At 33.3% G+C, this 12,591-nt stretch overlaps 3 protein-coding genes across 5 annotated transcripts; 2 read left to right on the top strand and 1 right to left on the bottom strand.

Moving 5' to 3' along the window:
* Positions 1 to 1,804: 1,804 nt before the first annotated feature.
* Ac13e (Adenylyl cyclase 13E) lies at positions 1,805 to 7,913 on the bottom strand. Of its 2 annotated transcripts, XM_076791830.1 has the most exons (9): positions 7,569 to 7,913; positions 6,891 to 7,190; positions 5,904 to 6,802; positions 5,403 to 5,831; positions 5,073 to 5,327; positions 4,535 to 4,986; positions 4,298 to 4,453; positions 3,811 to 4,010; positions 1,805 to 3,730 (listed from the first exon to the last, which is right to left on the bottom strand). In XM_076791830.1, exons 2-9 carry the CDS (start codon positions 7,178 to 7,180, stop codon positions 2,053 to 2,055), a joined length of 4,359 nt encoding a protein of 1,452 aa, XP_076647945.1. In that variant the 5' UTR covers positions 7,181 to 7,190; positions 7,569 to 7,913; the 3' UTR covers positions 1,805 to 2,052. The 2 variants fall into 2 exon arrangements, with proteins under 2 accessions (XP_076647945.1, XP_076647944.1); XM_076791829.1 differs by having other exon boundaries at positions 5,403 to 6,802.
* A 126-nt stretch (positions 7,914 to 8,039) lies between these two features.
* LOC143356807 (zinc finger CCHC-type and RNA-binding motif-containing protein 1) lies at positions 8,040 to 9,511 on the top strand. 2 transcript variants are annotated; one of them, XM_076792788.1, is made up of 5 exons: positions 8,134 to 8,252; positions 8,449 to 8,565; positions 8,648 to 8,759; positions 8,866 to 9,177; positions 9,243 to 9,511. In XM_076792788.1, the coding sequence occupies exons 3-5, from the start codon at positions 8,658 to 8,660 to the stop codon at positions 9,378 to 9,380; spliced, it is 552 nt and encodes a 183-aa protein (XP_076648903.1). In that variant the 5' UTR covers positions 8,134 to 8,252; positions 8,449 to 8,565; positions 8,648 to 8,657; the 3' UTR covers positions 9,381 to 9,511. The 2 variants fall into 2 exon arrangements, with proteins under 2 accessions (XP_076648902.1, XP_076648903.1); XM_076792787.1 differs by lacking the exon at positions 8,449 to 8,565 and having other exon boundaries at positions 8,040 to 8,252.
* Positions 9,512 to 9,843: 332 nt separating this feature from the next.
* On the top strand, positions 9,844 to 12,261 carry LOC143356585 (U6 snRNA phosphodiesterase 1). Its single transcript, XM_076792409.1, has 4 exons — positions 9,844 to 10,198; positions 10,389 to 10,531; positions 10,609 to 10,946; positions 11,380 to 12,261. The coding sequence occupies exons 1-4, from the start codon at positions 10,098 to 10,100 to the stop codon at positions 11,566 to 11,568; spliced, it is 771 nt and encodes a 256-aa protein (XP_076648524.1). The 5' UTR covers positions 9,844 to 10,097; the 3' UTR covers positions 11,569 to 12,261.
* Positions 12,262 to 12,591: the final 330 nt, after the last annotated feature.

Here is a 12,591-nt window from a genome sequence, read left to right as displayed (position 1 = left end):
AGTTGTATTATTGTGAAAACTAGCACTCGAACTATCGCAAGAAACTTGAATTAGCACTTTGTAATACGATTGCCATCATATATTCACTAGTGACATTATACCCGAAATCATGGATATAACTATTTAGTCACTTTATATGCGACAATCATCACAAGTGGTATTCAAGCGTCAAAAGATATTACAAAAGATTATCACAATAGAGACTGTGTTGTTTAACAAAAAGGAATTACAATAATAAATATACAGAGATTTAAATATTACGATATCTTTTGCTAGATATGTTGATGTATTTGAAAATTTTCAAGTATCAATACGCTCGATATTAAAGTACGTTATACGTGGTCATACTGCCTATCGTATCGAAAATTGCATTTATTTTTAATTAAAATGCCCGTAGAATTATATTTTGTTTTAAAGTACTACTAAATGTTTTAAACAGAATTGAATCAATTTAATTTTTTCATCAATTTAACATTTCATTTATAATTAAACTGATTATAGTATTAAACACAATATTTTCCTCTTGTCCAATGTAAATGTATACAAAAGTTGAGATTCATACCCGTTTTGGTATAAGTACAAATGGAATCAAAAACATGGAAGGGATTTTCTGTACCCCTATAGATACTTTTAGAATATGATTGCAGTTAAAATACCAAAAGAGATTTCAGATTTTTTTTAAATATCATTTTATACATTTCTTTATCAATACTTTAGAAAAAATAAATATTAGGTAAAAAAAATCTGATGGAATGCTAATTTATGAAACACGCCTTTATTTTTTGACATGATAATCATTGGTGTAAATCCTGGGGCACTGTCACAAAAGGATTCAAATAATTTGCTTCTATCATAGTTCAACTGGAACAGAGAATGTTATGTTCACATGGAATTACTGAGTACTATGTTTTTGAGAATTATAGCAACCTTAAAACAGGTTTTCTTTTCACGTTCTAATCTCAAGCACATCAAAAGTTAATAAAAAATAATCCAGAATCGTATTCACTTAATTAGCGTACGTAATTATAACATGAATAGACATGAAGTCTCAGATGTTATTAGTTTGATAGAATAGTTGAAAAAGATGAGACATAACATTAATGCTGACACTTTAGCCCGATGTGTATTTTGTTTTAAATCAAAACTAGACTTACGAAGAACTCTAAAACTCTTATAATAATCGGTAGTAGGTTTGCAGATTCAACAGCTGCTTTAATTGCTTAAATTCTTATGGCCCTGTTCTTATTAAAATACTTCATTAAAAAATACGCCGTGAAATTAAATAAAAATTTTTGATCTCACTAATCATTCTATGAAACTCGAGGTACTTCGTTATGACACTTTGTTGACACTTCAAAAGCGACTTGACTCTTTTCCAAACCTAGTTTACAGTAGAATTATTCCGATTAATTATTCGCGTTGATGAAAACAACCAAACTGTACAATCTCATTGAAACCGGCGGAATTAAAGAAAGAAAATATCAAAGTGATACTTCGTACACGAGATAACAAGCAGTTATCGAATAAGTCACACATTTACTAGGAACTGTCGGCGATGACCATAAGCCTGGTCATGCATTCGTTCATTCGCGCTTCGTTCATACAGAAAGCGTACACAAACAACAATTATGCGTACTCTTTATCTCGGCAAATGCCTCACGTAGAATATATGTGTATATATAGTTCTGTATAAAGGAAATTTTTCGTAATTTTAAGACGAATCTGATTTTGTACTTTATAAAGGTAGGTTTTGGTAGGTCTCGCATTCGATACTCTTAAATTACATAAAAAAATACAGCGAACATTTCATTAGGAATAAATATATGTTTAATAAGCGAGCAATTGTAGAGCAAGGTAGTTTTTGTTTTCACTTGCAACGTTGACGGTAGATTCATCGTGAATTTATACAATTCATTAGTAAATCGGAATATCGTTAGAAGTCTGACCCGGAAAAGATCGTACGCTTGGTGTACGTGAAGTGTAACGTAAAATTGAGAAATCCGTAGACAAATCGTTATCGATTTGAACGTTAGGCGTTCGAGACATATATTTTTAAGCACTCGTCGATGCATTATTAATATCGTCCTTTTTCCCTATTAATAAAAACACATCCATATTATCTTTTCCCTTAACATAAACTTGGCCGCGCGGTTCGAATTCATATCGTTCCGACAGAACATCCAGCGAGTTCTTGGCTACCTGTATCCTTCCGGCGACTCCTGTGGAGTCCATTCTAGATGCAATATTTACAGCGTCACCCCATATATCATAGTACAATTTCGTAGCACCGATTACACCGGCGGTAACGTCCCCATAGTTAAAACCGATCCTCAAGATCAATTTGAAGCCTAACAAATCTTTATTGAAGTCGTTTATTACTTTATGCATCGCCATAGCAAAGTCTACCAATTGGAAAAGATGCGTCTGCTTGTGCTCGCTTTGCTGCCTAACTTGTGGATTCAATCCACTAGCTGCCATGAACGTGCTACCGATGGTTTTGATCTTCTCCACATTCGAGAATTCCGGCTTCTCCAAAAGCTCGTCGAAATCACCGATAAGTTCGTTCAGCACGCGCAGATATTCTTTACCACCTAGATAAGACTCGTCGTAGAGTTCGTTAAAGTTCACTATACTCGCAAAAATGATCCCTACGGCCTTAGGATTCTGCGAATATTTGGCGGTGGTTTTCAACTGATCGGCAACGTATTTTGGTATAATATTGTGCAACAGCCAATCGGCCTGGTTCTTCATCGATTGCACGCGACTCTTATCCCGTGCCGCCACCGCGTTCCCGTGGAAGCTTAACCGGTAGCTGATCTCGAATTCGCGATTTAAAAACCACACTAGCAACAGTAATAGTATCATGTCTAAAAAAATTTCGGAATTGTACAATCTTTCGTTGTATTTAATTTCCACCTCTCGTTGTCTTATAAGTATAGTTCTATATTCGTGAATAAGAGTAAGAGTATTGTCGAATACTTCTTTAGCGACCGTTTCACCGATTCGATTCGTGCTTAAGTTAGCGACCCTTTGATTCTCTAAAGACTGTAAATAACTCAGCGATTCATTCACAGATTGATTACCGTGATTCTGTTGATTATATGATATGTGAATTATTACAAGACAAAGAAACAACATGCCCATGAACGTTACCAAGAAATTCTTCATCCAACAGTTCAGTTGCGTGAAGTTACAAAAATGCACTAAACCGACGAAAATCAGGTATCCGTAATAGTACTCGAAGTTATTCAAGTTATGCAAATTGCTGCACGTGTAGTTGAGCAGAATAGACGTAATCGGTAAACCAACCAGAATCGCGCCGCAAATATGCCAAGGATACCATTGCGAGAAGAATTGGAATATTTTTTGTATTAATGTCGCATGAATCATGTTCGGGTATAAAAGCTGACGGACACAGAGTGACACCGCGACCATTTGAATCATGGTTGCACATACTAGAAAAATCAGATAGTATAGTGTCGGTTCGCATAGCAACAAGAGCGAGACCGACACGGCAGTGAACACCAGCGCCGATATCAAAATATCAAAATACGTGTTAAACCTCGAGGTAGCCAGTGTAGGCGGATTACCACTGATACATTCGTTGACTTTGTGAGCATTCTCCCTGTATTCCTTTTCCATTTCTTTATTCTTGAAGAAAAGTGTCACACTCGATAGCGGTGGTTTCACGAAGTATGATCGTTGGGAAGTTACATTATCTTGAACGCACCTTTATGATCAAAACAAAATTATACAAGTCACGTTGCTATTCCTTACATCTGAAACCAAATTTTAATGCGACATAGTCACCTGATTAATTGTAGGTCTGACTGTTTTCTCAATTTATGAAAACATGCACCGAAAGTATCTGTCACTGCTGGAGGAAACGGATAGGGTGGTACCGAAGACGATGGCTCCTGAACAGAGTTCAACGTCGAACTAGAAGTATAATAGCCACTCACTCTGTGCGCCAGTAAGTCTCCCTGAGCCATACCGTTCATCAAAAATAACTAAAACATGAGAGTTAATTGCTGAAGATTAAGAAATACATAGACATAGCAATGAATGAAGTTCCAGCTTTAAAATTATATTACAGATGAGTTGCAAAATATTTAATGCTCAGTTTAGCTTGAAGGTGTGCGGTGGATTATTCTCGAGAATCCCGATATATTCGAGAATTCCAGAAATATTCGAGAACCCGTCCCGATCTGATATTTTCGGGTTCTCGGACACCTCTAGTTCAGCTGGTCCCAACTTGTACCTTATCTGTATCATTACGTTTCCAAAATAGTAATACCTGCTGCTGTATACTGCTACGTCTACTATTACTTCTGATTCCAGAATCTTTTCTACTACACATCGAAGAAGCACGACTGAGTGGCTCTTGACCAGATAATAAAGGACTAGAAGGTACAGGGTTTGGATCCATTTCAATGTCATTCTGAGACGTATTCTGTAAAGAAATAGAACTTATATACGAATGGGACAAGACGATCTAATATTATAGACAAGACTTTCTATCGACGTGATTGACCTGCCTAAATCCGTTACGATCTTCGTACGATTGAGATTCAGTTTTCGATCGATCGACAATGATAGCTTTGGCTTCTTCCATTTCTAATGGAGTCATCTCTTCCGTAGTTCGTTGTCTTTGCAAGTATTTCCACGGTTTGTTCCGCGCCTTTTTCTTGCCGCAACTAGCGATGGATATTGGACTTTTATTCACGTTTTCCTTCTCATCCCCAATATCGGTATCACCATTTTCAGAGTCTAGAATACTCGGCAAAGAGTTCGCTTTCATTCTATAATTACTCGTGTTAGTAACCATGTGAAGATAGTGATTTTTTGACCTATAAGGATTATTGCAAGAGGCCAAGCGATGACGCGTCTGCATCAAAGGAGATATACTTTTTGGGGGCATAATACTAGTTATGAATTGACTGGTAAAATCTGATTTTCGACTTTTGATGAAATAAGTCTTTATACCTAAAACAAGAATATACTCTTTATTCTATCATCAGAAACTATTCTTTATATGACCTCCTGTGATTAATCTTAAACAAATTATATACCATTTATCAGATCTCCTTCTTCCGTAATATATTGGTCATTTAGAAAACTTAACGTTTTTTCACTTAAATGAACTCTTCCTGGTTTTCCTGTGCTTTCCAACTTATTTGCCAATGTCACGTCATTGGACCAAACATCAAATTTAAATCTTTTGGTACCCACAATTCCACATAGTACGGTTCCAGTGTGTACTCCAACTCTCATATTGACTCCCTCTCTTCTTTCTATATCGAACTGTTTTATAGCTTCTATCATAGCTGTTAAAGAATACGCATAAATTATTTTGTACCTACGGATTATTTTTTCCAAACATTTAAAAGAAGATAAATTACCCAATCCCATTTCGATACAGCATTTTGCATGATCAAGTCTTGGCTCTGGACATCCGCTTACGCAATAATAACAGTCTCCCAATGTAGAAATTTTCTCACACCCGTGGTCTTCGCACAAATCATCGAATCTCTCGAATAAATCGTTTAAAATGCCTACCAATTCTTCTGCACTTTTATTAGAACTCATTCGAGTAAACCCCACAATATCAGCAAATAAAATACTAACATTTTCCATTGAATGCATATTGAAAGGGCGGAATAGTGAACGTATATCCGTGTTATTGGACGGTATAGACCCTTTCTTTAAAGAGTCTTCACGATCCCTTTCACGCTCGCTTTCTTCCATTAACCAGGCCGCGACTTTCGGCGGCATCACCGAATGAATCATTTTTTCTTTAAGTTGCTTTTCCATTTCTAGTTGACGCCAGACTAACAGCGATTGACCAACTTTCATAAATGTACCACGCATTCTTACAAAAGTCATTATTAAAATATGTATACCTATCAAATGAATGCAGACTTGCATTAGGATTCTTATTCCGAGACTCGAAGAAAAATAATTATCGTCTGAGAACAAACGACTGGATATGTTGCTACTTAAAAAATAACTCGACATTTCGTCGCTTTTATGAGGCAATATATTTTCTCCCAATACTGAGATTGTACTGTTCACTCCTTTGGGAATCAAGTCGTTGGTAGAAGCATTTACAGTGGAGTTAACATTAGCTAATGTTGATATTATGCTGGAATTAAAGTTTCTTAAAACATTCGTAATGTTTAAAGCTTCGGACAATCTTCCAATTATAGGCAACTTTAGTTCAGATTCAGATAACAGTTTTGAACCTTGAGATAATGGTACAGTGTTTGTACTCGCTGTTACATATTCGTTGTCGTTGTGCATCACATTCGTGATATAATCTAGTGCAGTATTATTTCCTGCAGAATTAATTGTTAAATTATATTTGCTAAAAAACCTTTGTCTTGCAGTTTTTGTACCGTATAGGTAGGCAGTCAAGAATTCAAATAGAAAGGAATAAACTGTTGATATACCCACGCAAACATACAATGGCATTGGCAATACAGTGTAAATCAGTAACAGAATCTCCGAGCACAATGCAAAATGTCCGACTAGAGTTAAGCCATCTATGTATGGTGGTACTATCGCAAGAAAAAGTAAAGATAAGATGCAAAGCATAAACGCAACTCCTAATGAAATGTGTAACACATAGGCTTTATAATAATCTGTATGCGTTAAATACAAGACTGCTGATACCATAGCTCCAATAATTGTGAGTACTACTGCTATGGCTTGCCATGTCGTAGTATTATATTCTGTTCCGATTATAACAAAGTATGCCAACCACGATAAAGAAACCAATAAAATATACGTTAGGGCATATCTGAAAGATATACAGAAAATATGTAATATATTAAATAGTCTCTCTCTCTCTAGTCATAAAACAAATTGTGCATTATTGTGCTACATACCGGAATCTTAATCTAATTTGTGGAAAGGCACTTCTTTTAAATTGTTCTTCAAGTATTTCTGAATCAAATTTTGGATTCCACCAAGACCTTGGTGCTGCACGTTCAAATGGTACCGGAAGGCTAATTCCACAACATCCGAGACCTTGACTGCTATGCGCCAAAAATGTTTGTACATATGGTGCTAAGGATATATGAATTTCATCTCCAGCACCTTCACTATCATCTTTAGCTCTTGTAAAACTAACAGATGAGCTACGTTTTCGATTCAAAGGAGGAGTCATACTTGACATTCAAATAATACTAGAAACAAATGTTATTTTAATTTGTATTATTTACAGGGACAACAGACAGTTTTACAACGTAATACAAAAATGGAAAATTAATATATAACAACGAGGTATGTGTACTGTAAAATATATGAAGATTTTCTCATGATTATTTAAAAGTATATTTTGCAAAACTGATTTTCAGTAATTGTTACTTCACCGAGTATTAAAGGTATTTATAATTCGAATTCGTGTTTGTATTTAAAGATAATTTAGCAGTATAGTGGATATTAGGCTCATCCAATTACGATGAAGGTAGTTATAGAATATTTATTTCAAATGACAGCATGTATCTTAACTTAATTTACAGAGAATGATACTGTTATAAAAAAATATATATGCAGCTACATACGTTGATTCTTTTGACAGAGAAAGTTACAGCCGGTTAATTCGCTTCGATCACTGGCGAAATCGCCACAAAACTAAGGAAATCATCTTCCCCGCTGACATCGGAGATTCTTCGCTTAATCAGCTTGCTTTGAAAAATGTCATTTTTGTTTTCGACTTGTTTGCGTGGCGTTCGCAACGTTCGTGAGCAAAACGATTACTCTTAAGCACCAAAACTAAAATCAATTCGTTGCAATAGATTTACAATTGTATAGTATTAAAAATTTCCATTCAAATGTTTCGAATTTTCTCTTCTATATTGCACCATAGCCATCTTGAATCTGTCGATGACAGCGCCCACGAATAGAAAGCTCACGCGTTAGAAGGTGGTCGAATCGGTTTTGACCTTGACGGAGTTGATCGTCGCGCTATAGTCGTGTGAACGGTCGCTAGACGAAGCTGATTAGTAAGATTTTCTCAAGACTGTGTCAATGTCGGTACTTCAGATCGTGAGACACAGAACCTGACATAACTCGATATAGTGATTTGTTTATATCTATGCCTCATCTGTGATAAAATTTTACAAAATAAAAACAATGAGTGGTGGAGTAGTACCCAGCAGATCAACTGTTTACATTTCAAATTTACCTTTTTCGTTAACAAATAACGATATACACCAACTCTTACAGACTTATGGGAAGATTGTCAAGTAAGTTAAATATTTCTCCATCATTTATGTATGTTTATGATGTATTGAAATTATTCAAGACGATTTAATATTAGATAATGTTATATCAAAGAATAATATTATTTTTTTTCACCTTTTTATTGTACCAATCTATCCTATCTTGGCCTAGAATTTACAAAGTTGTGCAGTAATAAAAATTAATTTCACCACATTTCAGATTCTAAATTATGAAAATTATTTGTAAATTCATTTTAAGTGACATCAACGAAATAGTCATAAAGTGTAAAATATTTAAATATGTATGATCATGTGTTCTAAATCTTGAATGAACAATGTAAATTTTGATTTCTTATCTTTTATTCCTAATATTAGTCATTAGATCTATCTGCAAATGTGATATCTATATTTACCAACAGAGTGACAGTCATGAAAGACAAATTCTCACGACGAAGTCGTGGTGTTGCATTTGTATTATTTCTTAATTCAGAAGATGCTCTTGCTTGTGCAAAAGGTTTAAATAACACGGAAGTAAGTTATTTTAATGTTTATGTGGTATAACACAGAGATAAGTTATTTTGCTGTGTCAATAGTCACATTTATGGCATCTTATTTGTAACAAATTATGTTATTATAGATAGGTGGTCGTACTGTTAAAAGTTCTATTGCCGTTGATAACGGACGTAGTACTGAGTTCATTCGTCGAAGAGATTATCCAGATAAATCTCAGTGTTACGAATGTGGAGAAGAGGGACATTTGTCGTATAACTGCAGAAATAATACATTGGGACCAAGGAATCCACCAGTAAAGAAAATTCGAATTAGGAAAAAACACAAAACTAGTAATAGTCAACAATCGAGTGACTGTAACAAAAATAGTGATGATGAATTAGTAGAAGAAAATTGGGAAGATGAAGTAGAAACATTGAGTGCTGCTATTGCATTTGAGGTACTCCTCATTTAAACAGAACTTATCATGACGAACATATTATGAAAGAAAATTTAATGTTTCAGCAAAAACAAAAGGAATTAGAAAATAGTCAAAGGGCAGGACCTAAGGGACTTGATGAAGAATACCGATTAAACAAAAACTCAGGAAAACGATATAAAAAAAATAAGTATTTCAGTGATGAGGAAGACTTCAGTGAGTGAAAAATGTACTTATCACAATATTAGTGTAAGTGTGTACAGTGTATATAAATGAGACTTAAAAAAAGTGAGATGTATGCAAATATATATGTTTTTAATTTTATAAAATCTTGTGCGTATATGGATTCCTAAAAGTGGTGCGTCATTACTTTTCCTTACAACTATGAATGGGAATTAATATTAATTGTAAAAAATAGATTAAATAAATAGTAACAATATACGTTTGAACAAATTTTATTTACATAAAATATATTCTAGGAAGATGTCAAAATTTACAATTAATCAATACTAATGTTGTCGATAAGACAGGAAACTAATATACATTTATAAAATACGAATTTACATTACCAACATCTTGATAATACAGAAGTCTACGTTATTGGCAATGGCCACACTTTTCGTAGGATGACGTTATCTAACAAACAATCGGTGGTACTATTTAGTTAGAGGTTTCATCAATCTGTTGTGAGCAGGCGCCACCACACTGGCTGTATATAGTGCATAAATGAATGTTGACGATGACAGTCACTCCTGAAATCTTTATTTTAAAAAATTTTATATTTTACATATTTAAAATGAACCCGTGTAGGATCATATTATATGCGTAAACAGTGAATCAAATTATTATATTTTTGTTTGATAAACTGACAATAGTAAACACTTAAAAATATAACCTCAACAAATGAGAAATTCTGCGTCGAATATAAACATTTACTCAGAATGTCAGGTTTGGGATTAATAAGCACCTACGCTTCTGATTCTGAGGAAGATGAAGTTCATAAGGATAGCTTTGACAATAAATCCGAGGAGGTTTCTAAGCGGTATGTATATATTTTGTTTATTTTAAAAAATTATATTTCGAGTATAGATATTTATAAGTAAATTCTTTTCTAACATAAATTAATAGATCTAATATCTCCAATTATATTCGACCCATATGTTTATTTATTAAAAAGTCATTTTCCTTTTATTATTATAATTGTTTAATATATTGTATATTTTATATTATAGTCTACCCTTACCTGGAAGCATTGCAACGTGGAAAGGTGTTCCACATCATGAAGAAGTCAATGATGATCCATCAGAACATGATGGGAGAGTAAGAAGTTTTAAACATGAACGTGGTAACTGGGCAACCTTGGTTTATATTCACTGTTAGTATGATAAAACATAAACATACATAAAGATTATTAAATGGTATCACTAAAGATATAATACTTTTAAACTTTAGATGAACCCAGTGAGGACTTGCTTACATGGATGCAGTCATTACTGACAGAGTTACCAATGAAATGTAATATATTTTCTGATCAGTTACATATTAGCATAACAAGAAGTCTAATATTAAAATTTCATTGGATTGATTCCTTCGTAGAAGAAATTAAAAAATTATGTGAGCAGACCAAACAATTTAGTTTAGAACTGTTGAATGTACGTGCATATTGCAATGACGATGAAACACGTACATTTCTTGGGATAGAATGTATTGATGACAAAGGGACCTTGGGTCATTTTGTTAAAAAACTCAACGATTCCCTTGCTGAATATAAGTTGCCACCTTTTTATGAGGTAAATAAAATATGTTAACTAGATTTGCAGGTCTTTCTACCATCATTTATGTTTGCATACTATCCGTTTTAGTTTGTATCAGATTTGTAATACATAATTTTATATTTTGAAAAAGAAATTTAAAACTATATTGACATTCTATTGACTATGGAATAGATTCCAGATTAATTATGTCTCAAATATTCTTAACACATTGTATATGCAAAAAATTAAATGAAAACTCACAGTATATTAATAATTAGAGCGATTTTTCAAAATTCTACATGACACAGTCAAATCATTAAACATATAGCTTGCATCTCAATGTCATGATAGTCGCAAATATTCCATTGTGATACATATACATATGTATACAGCTCATGGGGCAGAGAATATATTAAGTTGTTTTTATTATTTTGTTAAAAGCAAAAACTTAGAAAACGATTTTTTATAGGATTCTTCATACCATATCAGCTTTTTGTGGTGCCTTGGTGACGAAACAGCAACTTTAAACACTCTTACACCCTCCTTAACAAATAAGTTAAATCAATTTTTGGCTGAATATACAGAAGATAGACATATACATGTAAATAAAGTAAACCTTAAAATAGGAAACAAACTGTATGCATTTAATTTAAAATAATAAAAAATATTGTTATTTTACCGAGTTTCATTACTGGTCATCATTAATTATATGAAACTATTCTAACAATTGTCTTATCATGACATTTTTTATTATATCAAATTTAAATTGAGCAATTAAAGATTTTAAATAATTCTTAAAAATACTTGATTGCATGAAAGTAAATTAATACGATTATACATATAATAACAATGTACTTTATTACCGTTATACAAAGAAGAGTATCGTATTATAAATGTGTGCAAAATATTCTGCGCATCCACGGTCAACGTGGTACAGGAGAATAATGATAACACTTATCAGACTTCTAGCTCATATAAAAACATAGTATCTCGATAACCAAATTATTTACAGTCGTTTCATTATTTTATACACACGTTTCATCTATTTGTCTATTGCTTTTATAGGAAAAAGCGTGACTTACTATATACATAACAGCGTGCGCTCGTTTAATCAGATTATAAAATATATTAAGTACATAACAAGGAATGTTTAATGAGTCTTTGAATTTTAGACGCTTCACATACAGGATGCTTCACCCGGCATAGAGTGTGCTATAGTTCGATGTATACGAACGTTGACTATCATTCGTTTCATTGGATTTCTAGTATTTGAATTACTTTGATTTTCGAGGGATTTTTAAGGTGGTGATTTAGCACTCAACGTGTTAATGATTATTAATAAAGATGCCTATACCAACATTTAGTATAGACTTGTTTTATTAATAAAAGATTTATTTATTATGTTAAAAATTAATCCTTCAATCTTGTCTACAAAAATGGAGTTTCATTTCTTTTACACATGTGGTGTAACATTGTGTTTCTACAAAAGATGAAATTAAAAAAAATGATTTTGGTATAATTAATTATAATATGGACATTGAAACATCCTGCATCTATACATGTATATACATATCCCTAGTAGCACTTATGGTTGGCCAACGGTATTCAACAGTTGGGATATAGTTAGTGTTTTTGTCTACAAATTCCCAACATAGGGCCTACGACGAAAAAGTTATGACAA

The sequence above is a fragment of the Halictus rubicundus genome, chromosome 8 (genome assembly GCF_050948215.1).
Source record: "Halictus rubicundus isolate RS-2024b chromosome 8, iyHalRubi1_principal, whole genome shotgun sequence".
Lineage (NCBI taxonomy): Eukaryota > Metazoa > Arthropoda > Insecta > Hymenoptera > Halictidae > Halictus > Halictus rubicundus.
This window is presented reverse-complemented; position numbering and strand designations above follow the sequence as displayed.

What these genes read in the sequence shown, in the direction of transcription:
- Ac13e (XM_076791829.1), bottom strand. Translation starts at nt 7,180, where the DNA reads ATGTCAAGTATGACTCCTCCTTTGAATCGAAAACGTAGCTCATCTGTT. An exon ending in CAAATTAGATTAAGATTCCG is followed by an intron (nt 6,803 to 6,890) that starts GTATGTAGCACA and finishes TATATCTTTCAG; the next exon opens with ATATGCCCTAACGTATATTT. An exon ending in TCAGACCTACAATTAATCAG is followed by an intron (nt 3,731 to 3,810) that starts GTGACTATGTCG and finishes TTGATCATAAAG; the next exon opens with GTGCGTTCAAGATAATGTAA.
- LOC143356807 (XM_076792787.1), top strand. Translation starts at nt 8,140, where the DNA reads ATGAGTGGTGGAGTAGTACCCAGCAGATCAACTGTTTACATTTCAAAT. An exon ending in AAGGTTTAAATAACACGGAA is followed by an intron (nt 8,760 to 8,865) that starts GTAAGTTATTTT and finishes ATGTTATTATAG; the next exon opens with ATAGGTGGTCGTACTGTTAA. An exon ending in GTGCTGCTATTGCATTTGAG is followed by an intron (nt 9,178 to 9,242) that starts GTACTCCTCATT and finishes TTAATGTTTCAG; the next exon opens with CAAAAACAAAAGGAATTAGA.
- LOC143356585 (XM_076792409.1), top strand. Translation starts at nt 10,098, where the DNA reads ATGTCAGGTTTGGGATTAATAAGCACCTACGCTTCTGATTCTGAGGAA. An exon ending in AACCTTGGTTTATATTCACT is followed by an intron (nt 10,532 to 10,608) that starts GTTAGTATGATA and finishes TTTAAACTTTAG; the next exon opens with ATGAACCCAGTGAGGACTTG. An exon ending in AGTTGCCACCTTTTTATGAG is followed by an intron (nt 10,947 to 11,379) that starts GTAAATAAAATA and finishes GATTTTTTATAG; the next exon opens with GATTCTTCATACCATATCAG.